This window comes from Coturnix japonica, chromosome 3 (assembly GCF_001577835.2).
Source record: "Coturnix japonica isolate 7356 chromosome 3, Coturnix japonica 2.1, whole genome shotgun sequence".
In the NCBI taxonomy this organism is placed as follows: Eukaryota; Metazoa; Chordata; class Aves; order Galliformes; family Phasianidae; genus Coturnix; species Coturnix japonica.
The window spans coordinates 32678772-32701894 of NC_029518.1; the positions used below are offsets into that span (position 1 = coordinate 32678772).

General features: G+C 36.5%; 1 protein-coding gene across 1 annotated transcript in view; it reads right to left on the reverse strand.

Moving 5' to 3' along the window:
• Nucleotides 1-21993, reverse strand: part of FMN2 (formin 2) — a 133077-nt gene extending 111084 nt beyond the window's left edge. The window contains 3 exon segments of the mRNA XM_015857765.2: nt 1769-1935; nt 17588-19596; nt 21833-21993. Coding sequence (XP_015713251.1) covers nt 1769-1935; nt 17588-19538 — 2118 coding nt within the window. The 5' untranslated portion in view covers nt 19539-19596; nt 21833-21993.
• Between the last annotated feature and the right edge of the window lie 1130 nt (nt 21994-23123).

Below are 23123 nucleotides of genomic sequence, written 5' to 3' on the forward strand. Positions count from 1 at the left end.
GACTACAACAAAAATCAAAACAGTCCCATGAGTAACCTTAAGGAATAAACAATCACGAGAGCTGGATGTAGCAGAGTAGGAAGACTGTGAAGCGAGGTGGTAGTTAAACCTGGCTCCAACCAGGACAAGGATACAGTAGGTTTTGCTGATACCAGTTTGAGCTGAGTGAGAAAGGACACCGGCTAAACTGGAGGGTATCCAACATGAAACTTGAGGCAATGGCTGTTAAGCGGCACGTCTGATGAACTCAGATGAAGGAAGAGTATGGGACTGGCTATGCATCCAATTTTGGGGTAAAGTCAGAGACTATCTATCTCCTAACTCTAGATAGGTGGACATTGTTTAAGGCTAATTTAACTCCTCTGTCAATGGTTGGATCAACACTAAAATCCTGTTTGTTGCTATTTGGGGAGGATTATTATTATTATTATTTTTTTTTTTTACCCTCCAGTAAATGTTGCAATTGAAGCTCTAAAGGAGATGAGATTAACTGAATATTTGCTAAAACCAGGAGAACTGAAAATATTTCTAAAGCTCTTTTAAACAAATGGACAAAACATAACTTGCAGTAACCTTATGAGTATGTATAACCATAAAAGAGAAACGTTCAGATGGAGTGTGATGTTTAAACTAGTGTTATTCAGGCCATTTATATTCATACCCAAAGTTCAATTCTCTTCAATTCATTTCCCCCAAAAATAAATCCCATAGTTTGAAAATATGTTCAAATTAAAAAACAAAACAAAAAAATCAATGTTGCTAAAGACATTTTGTAGAAAAGCTTGGTCATATAAGAAAGCATGTTTGTTTTAAAAATATATCCAGATATATTCTTTGTATGTTCCTTTTATCATCTATATATCACACTACCCTTTAGCAAGATGAAAAATATTTTAAATGTCAAAAATACTCAAGTTCTCTCATATCCATTCCAATGACTTGCTATCCATATCTAAGCAAGTTTCATCTTTATGTGTAAAATAGAGATGATCTGATAAAACTCTGGTTATCTTCAGTCACGTAATTTGATGCACAGACTGACTAAAGCTAAAATTTCAATAGAAAAGTTTGCAATAATAAGTTCACCATAAAAACTCAATTGCAGTATTAAACAATAGAATTAAATCTTAATTTTGAGTTTATTATCAGAGAGGAAGGAATAGTGTGTTAGGCAGTGTCTACAACACTATCCCTTCTTAAATTCCTTAACCATATGCAAATGCCATCAATAACAGTATTGAGGCCAGACAGCTCAAAGTCAGAGATAACAGTGTGGTTGGAATGCCAGTAAATTTGTACTGACTCTTGCCCGATTTTGTATCCAATATCTTTTCAGCGGAGAAAAAAAAAGTCTTTGCTAGATGTGTAATTTGTATTTCATTTAAGATGTGCTTTCACTGTGTTGCTTTTGGCTGATTTTTTTATTTACATTTTTTTTGGTGAGGCAGCTATTAGATTTAAATATTGGTAGTCCTACAAAGCACCTGGATTCATACACACACACACAAAAAAAAACCCTGAAAACATACAGAGCAACATTGCACAATAAGATATGAGTTATAATGCCAAGAAACCAAGTAAGCTTAACAAGGCACAAAAGTGTATTTACGTGAGATCAGGAAGTTGGCTGGCCATTCTTAGAAGGGCAGTTTTCATTAAGATGGCTAACCTTCTCCAGACCAATTGTCTCTCTCAAGCAATCATAAGGCACTGATAAATTACATCCCTCTTGGAAAAAAAGACAAAAGAAAACTTTTCCAGTACTTACATCAAAAGTGGGTGTGCTTTGCTGGGCACTCTGATTACATGGTTCTCTGAAGCAATCGGTGAATGGAAGTAAGAGACCCAGTGCAATAATACGAGAACATAGCTTTTCTGCTTCTTCTTGTGGTGCATTTTCCTGCTGGCTGAAGAGCTTTTCCAGCAGAGTTCGTCCTGCCAACACGATGACACAAATCAATAAGAATTTGTAGCTATCTATGGAGTACAAAAATCAAGGCATTGCAACACTTATTGAAAATCTCAATGAATAAAAGAAATTAAAAACTAATATAAAAAAAAGTATTCTGAAGAATAAGCACCTGATAATTAAACTTAATATAAAAGCTTTAATTATTTGGTCTGATCTGTAGCCTGATTAGTTGGGATGTTCAAGAAAAGGTACATTCAGCTGGCTGCACTGTGGAGCAGGAAAAGCAAGAGTTGTTATTGAAGTATCAAATTCCTATTTATACTATACAATTACTGAGAATTGAAATACGTCTTTTTTCCCCCAGGAGTGTCACACAAAGTTATTATGGAATCAAGACTCCCAGCTCTTGGAATTGCTGCTTGTTTTTTTGAATCAAAGCAATCTTAGACTTCAAGAAACTGTGCTCCAGTACTGTGGAGAAAGTCTCAAAAGAATAACAACAGCAGCGACAACAAAAGGAAAAATTGATAACCACTCAGCTTAAAATGATATTTAATACAGCTCCAGCAGAGTGTTCCAAGATAAAATGCAGTGCCACAACCAGCAAGACATTTTAGAGAAACAAAACTTTCCAAGAATCAGAAAAGCAATCCATTCCTGTTACAGGGCTGGATTTCATGATCAAAGGGTTTTCACTGATCTCTGACCAGACCACGAAAGGAGAGCGTATGATATAAAGCACATTAGAGGAGACAGTGCTAGAAGTCTGAAAGATCTTCATACTCTGTATATGCAGTCAGGAAGAGACTTATTAAAAAAAAAAAAAGTCAGTAATATATGCAAACTGCAGTACAATCGACATTATAAGAACACTAAATTATTTGATTAAGTTCTAAAACGTCAGAAGATGCCAATGTTCAAATTTACAGAATATATAAAAAAAAAGATCAGAAATAGACCTACTGGGAGAGGCAGAGGGAGAAATAAATTTAATCACATGTTTCAGAATGAACTAGCTGCGAATACAATTTATACCTAAATCAGTTTCTATAGTCTACTTTTTTCCACTTACTCATTGGAGGACAAAGTTATTTTCCAGGAAAATTTCATTACATTAATCAAGCAATTTGGTGTCATTTTGATCTGTTAAAACAACGAAAACCTTTTTTTCATGTAAAAATGCAAAAAAGATTTTTGTTCAAATTGTTTCATTCTAATGCAAAATTTTCAAGGCTTTCTGAAGATTTTAATTTTTTATAAACATCTGGATGTGATTTGAAAAAGAAATTGAGATTTAGCCCAAAGTTTCTGTATTATTTTAACTTCACGTGGCAATTCAGCCAAAAATAAGCAATACAATAAAACATTAAAAGTTATTTCTAAGATTTTCCTCTTCACATCTAGAGATCTGATAATTCTAAATTATTAGTCCAAGTTTCCTAGTCTTTTATTAAACACAATGCTGTAAGGCAGGCAAAAGAGACACGGGTTTTGTTATGCTCTGATCAACTTGCTGATTAGTTTGCCTTTTCATCACCTATAGAGTGATGCGATATCTGCTTTCTGAACTGTTTGTATATGCCTCTGTTTATTTATCTAATGAATGAAGTTTTAATACTGTGTTGCTTTACATTAATCTGAAGTACATTGAACACTACACATTTCATCATTAGACTTCAAATATTCAAAATTCATGTATAGCATTATGTGCATGACATATTTTTTTCCCCAGACATTTCTATATTTAAAGAATGTCATCATTTTTAAAAGAGTCTTCTCCTGGATTTGCAGAACATGCTCCCCCACTCCACACACTTCTGCTTTAAGCTAATGAACAGGAATAATAGCAGTAAATTACAAGACAGGAAATGAAACTCTACCACCCCCCCCACCCCCACCCCCAACCCAATCATTCTTTAATTTCTTAACAGCCTTGCTCATGATCAAATACTCTGTTAGCTGTTCATAGTCCTAGTTGGCATTTACTCAGCTTAATTTGTATAGTAATTATTATATACTGCTGCCTTTTAACAACTTTCATGGTCAGGATTCTGAAAAAACAAAGAAAACATCATGAATGAACTTCATTTCCTGTATATTACTCTGCATTACTTATGCCATTTTATCCATCTGCACTTGAAGTGTTCTTTCTAGTGTATTCTCAGCCTTTGAATACATAAGGTAGTAGAAGTTATTTAGTGATATTAGCTAAAAAATTAAAAAAAATTTAATTTTTAAGCATCAATCATTTAAGGCCAGAAAACTAGAGTGTTATTAAACTCTCCTTTGGAACAGATGCACACTGAATTAAAAAAAAAAAAAAAAAAAAAGAAGTCATCAAGACAAAGGTAATGTTTTTGTCTATCTATGTTCTAACACTGTGTGCACTCCTTACTCTTTTTATGGAGACTGGAGGACAGAGACTGAAATTGAAACTTCAAAAAATATATTCAGCTTGCTCTTTTAGCACACGTTACTAAAAGCAAGCTGAAACATGTTTGATTTTTCAGTGCATACAGAAATAGCTCCTGTGTAAACAGCTGTGAAAAAAATCCCTGCATCAACATTAAAATATAATAAATTTAGAGCACTTAATGAGCAATATATTTAAAACAATGACACACCACTGATTTTTTGCATCTAGGTCTTACTATCACAATGAGCGGTCATTTCAAGTATCAGAAAAACCTCTCACCAAAAAATAGAAAGCCAAAGATATAAAGACAACAACATGGTTTTTCTTAAAAGGGGGTGAGGCGATACTCTACTGAAAGAAAGCCTTTCAGTACTGCAAGACATTATTCATTTTCATAAAGCGACTTCACCAATGCTGCCGAGTGAGTCCCTGCAGTACAGCAATTCCAGACAGGACTGAAGATTTACATACAACCAGGACATATAAAAGCCACCTCTTACTAGTAAGTAGTTCCCCCCCCTTGTTAACCTCATGTTCCTCCTTCACTTGCTTTCAGGTAAAAGCCATAGTTGTCACTGCTGCGAAAAAAATTCCATCACTGAAGTCCTTCAAAGTCCTTCACAGCCCATGGATGCCAGTGGGCTCCACTGCCCCACTGCCTCTATGTTCTCCTGCAGTTATGTCAAAGCAACCATATGCAAGGTGCTTATGAAGCAGAAGGCATATTTATGATTTTGATACACAGAAGACAAAGTTTATGTTTCTGTAGAGTTATAGTAAAATGTCTTCTATAACACCAGTCTCAATAAACCAGCTTTGTTTAGAACTGGAATTAGTTTGCTAGCACCCTACCAATACTGCACATCTGGAACTAATTCAAATAAAAATGAATTTTTGACAACTTGCATAAAATTGAAAACACCAGATTTACAAAGTTAATCCCTCAATCCCTTAAACAGCAAAAAGAAAAGTTGCAGATGTATTTAAGGCAGAGGTTCAGTTCCAGTCAATTTCAATAGCAATATTTTCAATACTTTCTCAACAGGTAAACATTTCTCCTCCACCTCCATGTCATCTACTTCTTCATTTCATATCCATTAGGAAGAAGAACTATGATCTTGCCAACTCCTTTGTTACATTAGTATTTTCCCCCATCCCTGAGACTTAAAACACTATCTAAACCACAACTGGAAACAATTGTAGAACATGCAAGTCATTCACTAGAAAACAAAAACTCACAAGGCCTAGTATAGCTTCCTTTCATGCTGCCTCCCTTTCTCTAAAATAAACACAGATGTTTGCAGTTCTTGATTTTTCATTTTCAACTTTAGATTTACTGAAGCTTTATCTACTGGGCACAAGCCTAGACATAATCAGAGATTCTCCTCTGCTCTCCTTACACACAGCAGCAACTGCTTCTGTTAGTAGGGATAATCTGGACTGATTGTCTGCTGTGACCTTGACTGAGTCACTTCTGATAGGAGAGGATGCCTACCTTAGAAGGAAATTCATTCAGTCTTTCTATTACAGTTACCTTGTATTCCAGGACAACATTTTTTTTCTCCTCAAGCAGATGCAAAAGTACTATTCTTTTCTGAAATATGGGTTTACCTTAGACTTGACTGCATATGGGACTACCATTGAACATGCATTAAAAGCATGTTCAGTGCAGTTCACAGAAAGACACTGGCAAATCTTAACTAAATCAGTTCGCGCTATAGCTTTCTCTGCATAGAAGACCGACCTTTCAAAGAGCAATAAAACCCTTAAGAGCAAGCAATACCATAAGCATGTTGTAGGCTTTGGAATTATATATTTATTGAGGAAAGAGTGAGAGATGGATAGAGATGACAAGAAGAGAGAAACAGGAGAAAGAACTACTGTAATCACAGACACTGGAAAAAAAAAAAACAACAACAACAAAAAAAAACCATGCATTGATGTACTGCATCACACCAGTGCTTACAATGTTTCACTGAGGGCTGCTGTTATGACTCCACATTTATCTTTAAAGATGTGGTTCCTATCCGTGTGCTACACTTGCAAAAGCCTGAGAGCACAGCTGTCAGTGAGTAAAGTTGAGCCTGACAGCCACACTGAGTTATGGTCCGAAAGCCTTCCCTTCTGCTGGTCTCCTGTGACAATTAGACCGCACTTCCACCATTAGCAGAGCAGCTGCATCAGCAAACCTTAACCTATACAAGCCGGAGATGGTCTTAGCACTTTGATTTCTCCCACTGAGAAGCGAATAACTGCAGTGTAACAAATCCTGAAAGCCCTACTCAGGTTCATGCCACGGATGACTCATACACATACTGCTTACATCTTCAAGAACTGAAATAAGGTTGCATTTTTTCTCCTTCCTCTGCCTCTAATTTCAGTGTTCTCATAAATGCTCACACAAGAAAGGTCTTCAAAAAGCTTTGAAGCAAAAAGTACCATGGGCATTGCTCTATTTTTGGAACATAAGACAAGAAAACAGGAAAAGAAAGATGAAATGATCTATATCTATGTTGCATGTTTTCTATTAGCTTGAAAAAAATATAGAGAGACAGTTGTAGCCCTATTACAATTTTTCAGTCCACACAAGATTACAATTGCAAACCTATTTCTATAAATTAAAAACAACAACAAAAATCACAACACAAATGGGGAAATAGAAAAGCTGGTTTTCATAGCAGTCTGAAGTTAGGCAATGCAATAATTCCAAAATGCTTTCTGTCTCCTTCTCTAACATCAAGATCATAACTTAAGCCTAAATTATCTGGCAAAACACCTGAACTGTGCAGCATTAAATATTTCCCAAAATGCTGGAAGAGGACAAACTTTTCTGAGAGACAAAGATAATGCAGCAACTACACGTAATTTCTTAAATAGTTAATTGTAAGTGTTTTTCTCATCAGATTTCCCCAAAATGGGAAGCAAAAGCTTGCTGATTAATGCCTAGCATAAAGATGTCACACTTCATTCTCACCCTTCTGCTGTTTAACGCACCATAGACATACATGAGAGAGCATGGCTAGCATTTCACATATTAAACAACTGTAAGACTTTTGATCCTTGAGTTATTAATATTTATATTTTTCCTTTCGCTACATATTCTTTTTGAATGTCATAGTTTACAGCTAAACTGTAGCAGTTAGCCTACATGATGTATAGAATATGTCTGCTGAGGAAGAAGCATTACAGATACGCTACAGAGGGAACTTGGAAAACAAAAGAACTATAAATTTGCTTTATTATTTCAGGAGAAAAAGAGATGACTATGTTACTCAACCCTGCACAAACACATATTAAACATATACTTGCACTTAAAAATATTTAGTCTCTTACTCTCCTGAAGACTGATCTGAAAGATTACACCCACTATTCCTGGATTAGAGAACTCATTTATTGTACTTTTTCACTGCAGAGCTTTTAATCCTCTGCTGATTTAGACTGGAATATTTTTTCAGATCTCTCATCCTGTGAGGATTTTTTGTTTGTTTGTTTTCTTAAAGTGGACTGAATCTTTATCAATATATTCTTCCTTAAAACCACAAAATAGTTTTCTCTCAGTTTTGCTATGCAAGTCACAGAATATCACCAAACAGGTCAGCACATGCAACAAAGCTTCATAACAACTAAACAATAACTTAATCCTTCCACTATAAATACACATAGAATGAAATACATAATAAATTAGTTTCCAGATAACTTAAACCTTAATAACTACAAAATATGTCAAGATCTAAGCTTATAGTAGAAATTCCCATGATTGTCTTTATAATATTTCATTTCACCTTTATTTCAGTGTAATGGCTAATATCTACATTAAATGCCTGTATACTCCTTTTTATATGGAATGAAAGAACAGAGAATTTCCTATATTTTCATATACTGTAAAAATACGTATTTTTCTTATTCTAGTAATTAAAGTATTATTAAAATTAGGTATGCATTAAAATGCCTTAGAGGCCTATCCTATCCTCCTTTGATATTCCATCTGCAGATTTTCTGTTTCTGTTCACATGGATTATAGGAACTGAGCCAACAAATGCTCTTAAACACAGAAATCAAAAGAAAAAAGACTGTTTAAACAACAGAATTAGGAAAACAACATATACAAACACTATTCTCCTCCTCCCAGTTTTCCATTCCTTCCTATGCACTGTTCAATATAACTACAAAGTCAATAGTACATAATTTAAAAAAGAAAAAAAAAGAAAAAAGAAAAGTATGTATTGCTGGATTGATAACATTTAGAGACTCAAAAAACAGCCATAGTAAAACTGCCTATGACTACTTTCCCTTCTGTCAATCCTCTACGTGATTATCACAGTAAACACCATGACTTTCTTGTATCAAGCTCCCCAAATCCTTTGGCAACTCAACCTCCCTCCCGTTATAGAAGTATGCTCTTAGAAATTTTATGTGAATAAACTTGACTAGATATTAGATATATTTTAAAACTAAAGTAAATCTACCCCTGAGCATGTAAACTTTTTCCTTTATTTCAGTCCCAAAGTTATCCCTGATTAGTTAAACAGATTCTGAATTGTGCAAGAGAGCTCAAATAACCATATCACTGAGATTTCAACTGGCTCAACTTAGAACAAATGGTCCATCCCAGAAGGAGAAACATAATACAATCAGCTTCAGGTGTTCAAGGCAGCCCTCAATGAGCCAGGCACCTTGTGCTCTCCCTTTAGTGAGAAGGGTACAAGCTATAGCTCAGAAGATAATCTTGCTTTTGCTGCCATCCCCAATACTGCAGCACAGGAGAGGCAGAAGCAGCACCTCACACAAACAGCAGTGAAATTCTTTCAGGCCTTGACAGAAAAGGCCAAGGTTTACCAAAATCAGAAAATGAGAATCCATGAGAAATCAAGTAGACAAGGAAATACCACATATTTAATGAAGTAAAAAGACACCTCAGAAAGGATGCTACAAGTAAAATGAGTTTTCAAATAAATAGAATTCCAAGACTGAACTATGCATCTATATCTTTAAACAGGAAGCCCAAGAAGAACATGCTACTAGACACAGGAACACCACCAATTATAGCATTAACTACAACAACATTATGAGGAAATCCCACTGCCTGAGCAAGCTGTCACTACCACAGGTAGAAGTGGGCCCATATGGAGTTGTTCCTCCATAGAGAAAAAGAGAAATAGTAAGTCAGTGTCCTTTGTCAAAGCCAACAGAAATCTGGGTAAGAGATCCACAGCATTTTGTTATGTATGGATCAATTCCTTCCTATCAACTTCTGCACTGTCTAGAAAGCAGCTTCACATAAAAAGTTATCAATGCAGTCCTACTGACCATTGCTAAAAAAAAAACACACTACATTACATTCCATCTTTTCTTTAGCCTTTTATCATATGGCCAGTAGTTAATTATATCATACAATTTTCTTCTGGAAGATTTATCCCAAAGCATTACTTGTTGCAGTCTAAATTGAGAGGACTCAGACCGCATGGATCATTTGCGAGAACATATTACTTTTTGAAAAGCAGGTATTAAAACGTTGTTATCACCAGAACTTCAAAATATAAAGTATTTGTGATAGCTTAAGACAGTTCTGTCTAAATTCTTGCAAATTAACAAGTTTCTTAAGCTCTCCATCTTCCTTAAGGCACTCCATCTTCCTAACTTGAGCACTAAGCTCCTTAAGATTTTGCTTCCAGAGTGGCTAAGATTTTCTATCTTTCTGCCACTCTGAATATTCTAATATGACAAATATACTACTCAGCATAAGCTGAGACAAAGTATATATATAAATAAAATTCCTTGCCTTGCACTACACATATTCTATCTTATATACAGTGAGAGGTAAGAATGTTTCTTGTTGCGTCCCCTAAATGACTTTCAGAAACTAAAATCTAAAGCAACAATTTCCCAACTATAATTCAACAGTAGTATGCAGTACAAAATATCTTTCTGAAAACACTAACAAGATGCAAACTTTTACAACAGTCACTTTAATTTCTCTTCACGTCACTTTAATTTCTCTTCAGATTTTAATGCAATAGTACTATGAGTGACAGAAGTACATTACTAAACCTCTCAATGTATTTCCATCAACCAAACCACCATATGCATCTTTGGCAACATCCAGTTTGCATTTCCCAGGTGCTTAGATTCCTCTCAGTAAGCATTTCACACTGTTCATTTTTATCCTTTTAGTTTCTGCAGTGATCTGTGATATGAAGGTGGTTTTCTGTGCCAGGTTTTCCACGGGCTGCTGGAAAGACATTTCTTTGTCTAGCTCTTTAAGAAAAGCCTCTGATGTCTTTTTGGGCAGCTGTTGCTAAAATCTTTTTTTTTCAGTCCAAACTGATACACACAGTATGATGTTCTTTATAACCCAATTTTGTAAAATTTCTTGATTCCTAACTATTCCACATTTCATCTGTCATTTAATAAAGCCCATCCTACCCCTACCTGAGAATTTTAAATACTGTTCCAAGCAGTCACAAGTCACAGAACACAACTGAACTTGAAAACATCCAAAGTGGGACACAAATAACTGATTCCCTTCATTCTAGCCATTGTGTTTCCAACGTGCTTTACTTTCTTTCCTATACAGGAACGAGGCAGCCCTAGTGTAATAATCCCCACCATGAAAAACTGCTGACTCTTGTGTTCATACAATACATAAAGAAAAAGGACTACATTCCACATGCACACAAATATATATATATATATATACATGCATATTTGTTCAGACATATTCTTCTAGACTTCATCTAAACAAAACTTACAGCACAAGATATGTGCTTAAGTGGGATTTTCTGTTTTTATTGATGTAATCAAATATTTTCCTCAGCTATTTCTCAGCATACTATATTGTCATGACTCTGCATGACAAAAAGAGTGTTTAGATCCACACCCTCTATTATGAACACAATATGTTTTGGAGTTTGTTTCTTTTTTTTTTTTTTTTTTTTTTTTTTTTTTTTTTTTAAATGAAAACCACTTCTGTTCCATGACTGCTAGCAGATGTTAACAAAGTTAATTATAATGCTAATACAGCATTGCCTTTTTTAGTGCAGTGACTTTATCCCCTGTCACTGCTAGGAAGAGGAAAGGATAAAACAGTTATTTTTGCCCTGGTACCTACTATTTATTATGCATTTCAAGGGATGCCCGAGTCAGATCTCAGTGCCAAATGAACTCTAGAATCAAAGCTACAACCTGTAATTAGTTACACAATAAACTTATCTGTGCTCCTTCCTGACTCAAATTTGTAACAGTTTCAGAGCTCTGGTATCTCTAACAAGACTCCTATAGATACTGAGACCGAACATTGTTTTTTTTTTAAAATGACAAATAAGAATATGTCAGTGACAAGTTTCATTTCTAACAATGCTTTCCTACCACAATTTAGCTACATATGTCAAAACACCAAAATTAAGTTTCCAAACAATTTTGCCTTGTGAATTTATATATTTCCATTTAATTTTATGCATATTAGGATTCACCATTACATCTGTGATGCTGCACACTGCCTCTTACTCTTGCAAAATAACTAGCTGCTTTCATGAGTTTCACAGCATAAACATCTACAGATAAAATAAGATACGTTCTGTACTTATCTGAAAACGACACATTAGATATTTTAGCGCACTTCCTACTTATATTCAGGGAGCATAGCCATTTCCATCCACATGAGAGAAACATCCTGGGCACTAGCAACATGGAAATCAAATGAAGGGTAGTGGACTTCTACTCACAGGCCATCTTGTTACTAACATCCCTCACAGGAACAACAATGTAGGAATTCAGGAAGTTGTTGCTGATTAAAGAAAACAACAGCATGACACCGCTCCTTCAGCTGCCTTTTCTGAAGCACTTAACGATATGTAAACTGCCTTGTATTAACACTTGAAGAGGGAGGAATGAGGCAACGCTGTCAAGTCTTCAAATCCATCACCTTCCTTGCACAGTGCCTCACTGCTTCAGCCCTGTGCTCCTTGTGTTAACTCATCTCATTCCCACAAAGGACAAACTGTATTCATCAGTTTCCAGAAACTGTCATATTCCACCTAACCACAACAAAATTATGCATTAAATTAGGCCTGAAAATAATCACAGTCACAAAAACACCCACGTGTATATGCTTCATCATCACTACCCCTTATGTAAGTTCACATTTTGGCAGGAGTAATTTAGAATACTCTTGGTCATATCCTGAGTTTGGTTTAACTAGAGCACAAACAAAATATCTTGGCTAATTGTTATTCTCACACTTTCTATTACCATGATTCACATTAGAGCTTGATTCTTCGTAAACAAGCAGCCTAAAATATTCACAGAGATACTTTTCCATGCCAACATTATGTTTCTTTAAATACACTGCACAGAGGAAAAGAGTGAGGCCTGCTTCAAGAAGTAGAATTGGGTTTTGTCTTTCCCTGCTCAAAAGAACCTACACAATTCTTAAGAAGACAGACATCTGGAAAACAACTCAGGATTCCCCCAATCCCCGTCTCAAAAATAAAATAAAATAAGCTATTTAACAATTTAGCAATATTTTGACAACAATTTCTTGTATTTAGATACAAGAAATCGATTCAAACTTAAATAAATTTGCACTAGTAGATTCACTTGCTCTTTTCAAAAATTAAACCAGTGAAGCAAATAAGGTCCTTAACAACTAATTTTAGCCAGCTCCCATTTGGATGAATAGAATGCTGGTGCTAGGCATCAGATACAAGCAGTGCAACAAATTGTCCTTTTTCTTTTATATCTTCATTCCCTAGAAGAGATCAGTAGGGAAGAAGACAGACTGAGACCTTAGAATATTATTGCTGCCCAGGTGGATGTTGCCTGGGAGATTCAGTCACTCAACCCATGACCAAAACTGGTTACTTCCAATGAAGCTCCAGAAGATCAAGGTATTAATCATGAGACTCTAACAAAACAACACTGTTACAGCCTTGCATTCCAGTGATATTACCCACATTTCTCTGAATACCATATTGCAGTGCTGGCACAGTACCATTAAAGCAGCTTATCAGTACTCAGCAGTTTTTCCATAATGAATTGCAGTCCATTTTCAAACACATTTTACTGTAGCTGGACTGGAGGTTTGCAATTTTGTTGCCCATATTCTTGCCTCAGGTTTGGGTTTACTAGGCATAAAATAATAATAATAAAAAACAAAGAGAGCATTTCCATCAGACTCTGAAAAACAAAACTAAATGGAGTGTTTGATACCATAATCACATGAGGGTTGCTCTTGGACAGTTAGAAGAGGCTACGCTGACCCAGCATCAGATAAAATACATTGGTATTAGTGCTAACAAACATCATCAGTGAAAGCATAAACTGTAGGTAGTCCTAAATAACAGCTGCATGATAAATGCTTTCCTCAGTATGCCAGGAGATACAAATCCATATTATGTGCATAATCACATGAATCAGAATGAAAAAAAAAAAAAAAAGACAACCTTGTGAAAGTATCTAAAAGCTCTACTATATGCCTCAGACACAGGCTTCCATTATACTTTCTCAAATTTTCACATACTTATCTATACTAAGATCTTTGTATGAACTTGCAGACAATGTACTAGAACAGCAAGTGGGTGTAGAAGACATTAGCACATTGCAGAAATGACATAAAGTGGCCTTTGTGAGAAGCAGTCTTGCATTCCATGGAAATAAGAGAGAGACCAAAAGAACGTTAACATAGGTTTGACTTCAGGTTTCATTTTATGATAACTCAGATTTGTAGATCTCCCCCCGCCCCCCTCCTTCTATATCTAAAGCAGGATAAATTTCTCTTCACAAATTTATATTTGAAGACAACAGATCAGTTCTGAAACAGATGAATGCAGCAAATGTGTTACAGACAGCCAACAGAGATTAGAAAGGGCAAGGGTTTGTTTTGTTAGTTTAATTACAACCTGGAGTAGCTGATGGAACTCTTACATTCATTTTATGTAACAGACCCTCTTCTTAGCCTCTTTGCAAATCACTTCTACTCAAATGAGTGCAAGGATAAACTTCTCTCTATTAACTGAGTCCCTTAGTTCTTCCATTCCAGTTTCGTGAAGGTTTGGAAACATCAGTTTCATTACCCACTATGATACTTTCTTAATGCCAGCAAAAAGTCATTCATTGCCACAGACTGAAGTAAAATAGCCAACCCTGTTCATTCAGGTTCAGTTGTTACCCTTCTGGGACCACAACATAAAATCCATAACTCCTCTGTGCATCAGGTAATCTAGAACTTGTAATTACTGTTACTGCAATTTAAATACAGCTGGCTTCAACAAAGGAAAAACAGATCTACTGCCTTAATTATAAAATAGCCATGAATTTGTCCACACCCCATTTTTTGCCATTCCATCAAATTCAGTTCAAAATGTTGTACTTATTTCCTCACATAAATCAACATAATATTATACAGAAGAAGCCAAGTTAGAAAAGTTTTCTTTGGCAAGCTGTATTGTTCTTTCTCCCCAAAACGAGACTGTTTTTAAGTGATCATACAATCAAATTTGCAATTCCAGTTGTTCGTTTCTGTCTACATTAAAACAGCTTTAATTCACATGGATCATTGTGAAATTCGAGTGGCACACAGCCAAACTACAACATAGTGCCAAACCAGGCCAGTCATCTGCATAGAACATGCTGTCATTAAAATCAATGACTGAAGTGATGTTGTGGAATATTTTACTTGATTCTAGTTAGAAATGCAAAACAATGCTACAGTCACTGCACAGCAAGATGGGATTCAAAGCTCCAGGCAAGAAGCTGGTTTTGTGTTGTTTTGGTTTTGTTTTTATTTTAACATAAAAATGAGCCACTGTAAAGAATGTTACTTATAAAAGCCTGATAGTAATCATCTATTTGATGTGTGTAATGTGTGCAGTTAACACAGACCAATTTTCAAAAACAGTATTTATATTGCCTGGAAATTATTTCTGTCATTGTTGCTATGCAGACTAGTTTAAATGAAGACTTTCTTGCCCTTACAGCAATGACATACAGTTTAAACTGAACTTTTGTATTCACACAGTTTTCCTATTTCTTTCATGCTAGTTATTATTAATTTATTATTAGAATTCCTGATAATTTCTCAACTTGTCATTTTCAGCTTATGTTTTACAAAAAGCAGAAGACCAACAAATAACAGATGAAGCGTTATCATATAATTTCTGATTCCCTCATTTCAAGCTATTCTGCATGAACTGAAAGGTGTAATTGTCCTCTGCCTTCAAAGACAGCTGGCATATACATGCAAATGAGGGTCATAGTAATTTCCAGAACTACTGTTGCATTGGACATTGGTCTCTTCACAGTAACAGTCTAATCTGTTGGTGTGTTTAAACACCAAAAAAACACCAAAAAACAAAACTGAAAAATACTTAAATAAGAGGTAAATAAAAAACTTATAAGGAAATGTGAAGAAATATGTTTCCTGGTAAAAAAAAGCTTGGAGTCTACTACAGAACATTTATTTTCATCATAACACCACCATGAAGAGCCAAATTACCGGTGATGCAATCTAAAGCTTTGCAATTTAAGCTGTTTACAGAACTATCAAATCTTGACAACAAAAAATGTGTTTTATACACTAAAAGACAAAAAGTAGAGATCACCTCCAGTTGTAAAACTTTAGATTGGAATGCTAGTAATTAATTATGTGCAAACAGGTGGAGGGGATTTAAAAACACAGAAAGTATTTAGCTCACTTCAGAGGGGTAGCTTCCATTCACAGGGGAGGTTGTGCTTTTTTGTATATGTACAAGTGAACATCTTGAACTCTAATCTTCGTGATAGAGGCTGGGGATTTCTGTTCAAGACAATTAAATAATGAAAGGATTCTGGTGATTTTAATCTGACAAAAGTTCTATCTTCCAAATGCTGGGATTTGCTGTTGTGAAAAAGTAAGAGTCACTAATTCCCCACCCCCTCACCTCCAGGCAAGTTCATTCAATAGTAATATTCTGATGCCCAGCAGAGCATAACGCACACAGAGAAAGGGAATGCAGATAACTACAGGTTACATAATTTATGAAATCTGCATCATAACTACTACTCTTTATAAAAAGAAATGGCTCAACTGCTTTCTTAAAAGAGATTTTTAAATCACACTAGTTTTTGTGATAAACGAAGATTCTCATCCCATTTTCTCAAACATCACTGATGTATATATATAGTTATTGTGCTCATGCACCTCAAACAGACACATTCAAAATAAACCTGAACAGTGATTTACACATGCAACTGCTTTAATCTTGTAACAGATGTTTGTAGGTCATCTGTATTAGTTTTACATTTTTTCCTAAGTGAAAAGGAAATGGAATATGTTGCTAAAATTCCTGTGTAAGTACCTCATATATATGACAGAGGCCTTCTCTATTTGTAAATGCCTTAGTTTTTCATATAGAAATAGAAGATTGAGAAAACAAGAAAAAACAAACAAAATTCCATAGTGTGCATATTTTCCTGCACTTCGTTTCATTTTTAGACTCTATGTTTCTACAGTTTTGTGACAATGTGCAAGTTGCCCCACAGACAAGATAAAAGAATTATTTCCTGAATAAGTTCATTTTACAGCCTCAGCAACAGCTTATCAGAACTACCAAAATTTATTCTGTTTCTCCTCTCCATTTTATGAAGACTTTTAAAGCCATTAACATGTTTTCCTCATCTTTTTCCCTTCTGAAGGGGAAATTAGTTATTTTCTGTAGTGCTGTCCATATCTGCTTGCATGCCTCTTTCCTTTTTATACTAAATCACCTCAGATTCATTCCAGGTGCAGCTCTCATAAATACTACAATAATTTTGATATACATTGTAAATATCTTATGCCAAACAAGACAACCTTAAACAAGCTCACAGATATAGAAAGCTTCAGATCTGAAAGACCCATTTAAACTGTGTGCTTGCCTGATTCAAACAGTGCAGCTCTTGGCATTTCTCAAGATTAATTTAAGGCACTCAGCCTTTTTCAACAGGATGTAGACAAAGAATTTTAAAAAGGAAAAAAAAAACCCAAAAAACTTCAAAGAGTTACGCACTTCCTTGACTGGCACTATTGCCTGGCTGATGCTGAATACAGAGAGGCTATTCTCATTAATAAAATGTGAATGTGTTTGTAAGATTAGGCCTTCCATTTTAAAACTGTCAGTACAAGTACAGACAACAGTACATACAAAGGACTGAATTCAAGTACTTTTTTCTTAAATTTTCAAAGACTCTAGAGGGAAAAAAAACCAAAAACACAACAAAAAACAATCTTAGTACATGTCACTCACCTGAAAAGACATTGGGAAATGCCTCTGTAGAAGCCTGCACCCCTGAGGACTTTCTTGAATGAGTCAAAGGCACTCTTTCTGTTTGAAATTTCTCACTAAACCCCTTACGCTCCAAGTAGCCTGCAGAGCCCACCTTCTGCGTTATCTCACTTTTGTAATTAGATACTTCTTCTGTCCAGTCTGCTGAACGGCTAAAGAAACCTGCCAAACTAGCAGACCTCTGCTTCTTAATAGGAACCTTTTCTTTTTTGTGGAAGGACTCTTGTCTCCTCGTAAAAAGTGGGCTCTGAGATGGGGAGGGAGAAGGTGAATGGTTGGGAGAACTCAGTTGTCTAGTTGTGGTTTTGATGTAACAAGGATTAATTAGATAGGGCTTAAAGCATCGGGAGCCAAACATTGGACTTCCTGCTGTTCCTTCAGAGGGTATAATGCCATTTTTCATTTCCACAGATAAACCATTATGCAAGTCCTCTTGACTGGCTGATGGAGTGTGTTTACCTTCCTGAGTCTCAGCAGCATAATCTCGGCCTGCGTCTGAAGCACTATCCTCTGTTACTGAACCTTGGAAATCAACAGCCTGCACTTCAGCAATTTTAGCCTCAGAATCTGCTGCTGCTGAGGCTGGAGGATGTATTGCAAAGCTGCGTGCCTCAGACCCATTTTCTATCGCAGTTCTAAATCTTAGATTTAGATCACCATCTAGCTCACGAGCTACAGCATCCACTCCAGCAGTGAGCTGTTCCTCAGGCAATTGCTTACGTTCTTGTGGTTCAAATAAACCATTTCCAGGAGAGCCTGTACCATTTACTTCTTCTTTCAGTTCACGTTCAGTTGCACAGGAAACAGGAACGTCTTCTGCAATTTCAGATTCTGCTGGAAAAGCCTCCACAGCATCAGGGCTACTCTCTTTGTCAGTGGCAGTTACTGAAAGAAACCGTTCAAAATCCAAAGGGGCTGCTTGCGAATTAGCCATGTGTCGGCCCATTGTTTTGGTGACAAGGTCCTCCGTTCCAATGTTAATTGCCCCCTGCTGCTGCTGCTGCAGTCTAATAGCTTGCTGGATATCAGAAAGCAAATCCTCTTGTTCTGTGGCTGAATGGAAACTGTATATATCTGTATCAGAGCCAGAGCTGGTCCTTTGTCCATCCTGTGTCTCTGCAGCAACTGGGACAGTTTCATTTCTGATTTCAAAATGTTCAGCATCTGTATCAGAAAGACCCCCTTCATCTGCAGAGATGCTTATGTCTGGAGTTTTGGTAATGATCGAATGAGTACTGTCCAGGTCTCCGGCTGGCAAGGCCTGACTTTCCAAAACATCCTCCCTTGAACTACTATTCCCATCTTTAGCCTTGGACAGATTTTTTCTGATCCTCAAATTTGAAAACACAGAGGCTCTCGAATCTGATTTACCCTTCTTTTTACCAGATTCACTTCCTTTTGCATGCTTCCCCAGTCCCCTTCTGCTTCCCAATACCTTCTTTGTGCCATCTGTATCCTTCGGCCCAGAGGCATCCTCTCCTCCTTCATGCACATCACCTGCATTTTTCTTTAGCTTCCCATCTTGATTCCCCATGATTTTTCGCAACGCAGCACCTTCAGTAATCAAGCCATGCTCCTGGGTTTCTCTCCCTCGGCCTGCCGGCAAGATCCCCTCTAGCAATCCAGGTTTGTTTTCAAGCGGTGGTGATGCAAGTGAAGCAAATGCTTGCTGTGCCTCTCTCCCATCTGCTAGAGCTGCCTTTTTGCATAATGTGCTGCTTGCACTGGGCTCCGCTGGGACATGCTCAGTACAGCACTGCGAGCTGCAGACAGCTCCTTCCAATGGCTGCTGCTCACAGAGCTGTCTGCTCTCTGGGCTTCTGCTGCGCTCCTGTTTCTTTAGGAAGGATTCTGTGAAAAGTGTTTCCTTTATAAAAGTCACTTTTTTTTCCACGGTTTTTATTGCCTGCATTGCAAGTTCTGTGTGTCACCAAATCACTGACAATTGCTGGACTTCAATGCTCTTATTCCTAGAGTAGAAATAAAAAAAGTAAAGGTACTTTAATTGCTCCTCAATTGATCAAATGAATAAACTAATAAACATGTAAATATAAACTATTGAGTTATCAGAATATTTATAAGTTGTTTAAGAATGTGCTGTTTTGGCAGATAAGACAGTGCCTCTGGTTATACACATGTTTACTTTTTAAAGGTCACCAAAACATGAAAATTAATTTAACAAGGAGAATCATTCTGAAAGTAGATTTAATAAAGATAATCAACAGAAAGATCTTCTTGTAGTGTAAGGTGATACACTTTAAATTCAATGCATTTTGGTAATCACTATATAAATAAACTCCCCACAATTTGTATGCTGAGTATACATATACTATTATTATCAGGAGAGTCAACTCATAAATATAAAAACATATCACCATTGTTTTTACTGATAAGAACATCTGGCATGAAACAAAAACAACAGCAACAAAAAATAGCACCATTCAAATGCAACTAATGAAAACATTCCCCTATTTCATCCTCTATGTTTAATAATTGATTTGAACACTGTTGCTTGCTAACTATTTTGGAAACTTGCGCTGAAGTCCTCTTTTCCTCCATTTTTGGTTTAGATGTATTAACGTCTGTACTTCATAACAACACTTCCTGAACTTCCCTTTTTGAAATTTAGATTTAAAATACCTCCGATAGAAACAAAAGTGTAAGATACTGAATTAACAATTTAGATCAGTTCAGTACGTTCATTCAAACCCAGCCAAAAAATAGATTCTCTAACAGATTATCATTTATCTAAACTGCTTAGTCTATTAGAAAAACTTTTTGTGAAGAACTTAATATACTCCTTATACTTCTGAGCGCCTTTATCAACAGTGTTCATTACGTAATGAATTTCTTAAAATCATTCTCCTTCTGAGGTTTTACTTTCTTTCTCCAGACTAAATATATTAAATAATAAATGTATACATATTTACATTTCACAATTTGTATATTTACATTAACATAAAACTAACCAAAAAGCATCAAAATACCACCTCAACCAGTTTTTCCTCCTCAAAGTACACCAATGACATTTACAAATCTGGGTGGTTGTCCCTGCTAAATAACTACTGTTTATTCAGTTTGGAAAGAACAGCACTAACAACGATAAACATAAGTAAGTTGTTCTGAACGGTCACAAACTTTTACTTGTGCTTTTTATTCATTTACTGTTCTGCTGCAAGCCATGTCCTGAGGTGCCTATGGCTCAGGCACCACAAATCCTCTGTACTCAAGGACTCAAAAGTTTTAAGTAGGTCAGATGACACTGGCTTTATTTATTTCTTTATTTATTTTACTTTTTATTTATCCACACAATTGAAAAACATTCTAGCAAATGCTAGCAAAGTCCACAAGAATAATTTAGGGTATTTTGATTTCTGACTGTATTCCTGTATTTGTTTTCTGTTAGTTCCTATTTTGTTAGATTGTTTTAATGGCATTATTACATACTTGCAGAAAGGCTTCAAAAGCTCAGGTAAACTACTCCATTTGAAGACAGGGGGGAAATAAGTACCAAATGCACAGTTTGAAGGAACCAGAGTAGTAGAATACTATCCTGATGTAACTGAGATTTTTCACTCATTTTCATCTTTAATCACACCTGAATTATCATAGCTTCTCAAATTCATTTAAAAACTCTTATCTTACTACATACTGCACAAAATTAACACAGTACTGAAGAAACTACATACTTAAGGTATAAGAGAAACTTTAATGAGGTATTCTAAAGTGATTCGCTCTCCATTCTTCTCTATAAACACGTGATCTCTAAACCATTTCCTATTACTACTGATGTTTATATGTTGGGCTTTGTTTTTTTTCCTCAGGAGTCTTCAGCTTCCACAGAGAAACATAAAACTACTAACAACAACAGCAATCAGAACATTTTGTCATCAGTATAAGCTAAGAACATAATCAACATTCAACAACAAAGGAAAAAAAAAAAAAAAAAGAAAGAAGTCTTTCTATAAAAAGGCAGAAAAGGAGGAAAATTATATGGGCAAGAAGGAAACCTCATTTTTAGAAGTTGTTTGTAGCATATTATATAGTCTGTCAGCAAGTAACTTATGCTGGTCCTCAAGCCTGCCTACCTCACTTAGTATTTAACATGCTAGCAGGTTTTCAAAAATTGTAGAGTCAAATGACAAGCTGAAGATACTCCTGCAAACATTGAGAGATACTAAAAAGAGACAGAGGTTTAAAACTTACAGTTCAAGATGCATTATCCTTTCAGTCTTAGATAGTTACTCATGGACACATTCCACTTAGAAAAGGAAACAACTGCTAGAAGACAAAATTATTTCTAACAGTAGGAATTTCCATCTACTGCAGCCCCCTCTGAATGCCCACGCTGCCCAACAGCTCTGTTCTGAGCTGGTCTGAATAGGAGAGGAAGTGAAGGGCAAGGAAGGGAAGGGAAAGGAAGGGAAGGGCAGGGCTTCTGGCAGTGCTAATTGCCCCCACCTGGGCACAGGCTTGGGCCCTCCTGGAGCACAGCTAAGGCAGAGTGGTTCTTCAGGGTGGCAAAACTGTGGAGGTCTGGGACCACAGCAGGAGATTTCTTCAGAAATTTCTCACAAAAAGTCCTGATCATTCACAAGCATCCTGGTGTTCCTGGCCCAGGAGAAACATTGTCTGCCTTAGGGAGGTAGAGTGGTGCCTAGATGAGCTCATACCAGTGAGAAGGAGCTTTCTTGGAACAAACAGCTGCCAAACTTGGCAGCTCTCTCCTTTTTTACCATGATGCATTGGCTGTAATGTTCTATTTTACTACTGTAGTAATAGTCAAGTGAGTACTGTCATATAAGTGCTCATGAAGTGAAGATAATAGTGCCTCATTACTGCAGTTGACCTACACATGGCATTTCCATGGCTGTAACTGCCAGGGCTGAGCTGCTAAAATGGGGTTAGGCTTTACGGACACAACACCAGGGGAAGGGAGCCACAGACCAGCCCTTCCAGGAGGCTGTGTACATATGTACATGTGATGTCTGTGTCCCTCTGCTTGCTGGGCAAACTCAGCAGCTTAGTGTCGGGAGGCTGCTGGAGCCCACAATAGGTGCTTTGGTGGGGTTAAGCCACAATATACTGACCCAGGGCATGGATGTTCTAGAGAGACATCCATCTTCTTTTCCAATGCCACAGGTAAGTACTGGGTTGCCACTGACAGTACAGAAGAGGATAGCGGCAACAGGCTGAGGATAAGACAGCCATGATGAGAGCCTCTGCTGACTGCTGCAGGGCAAGGACACACTTGCCATGCTCAAGTACTTCTTGAAGAACTGCAGGCTCCCCTGGCATCATGGCTCTTCCAGCCTTCCTTATCCTGTTATGGAAATGTTACCATCCCAGAAGATATTAGTTACCATTACGCTCTCATACTGCCAAAATAGTGTTTCATGTTAATGCCGTTGAAAATAATTTCCTGCTCGCTTGCCCCCAACTCTTTCAGCTCTAGGCAGAATTGTCTTTTACAACTTGACAAATTCAAGCAGGCTTA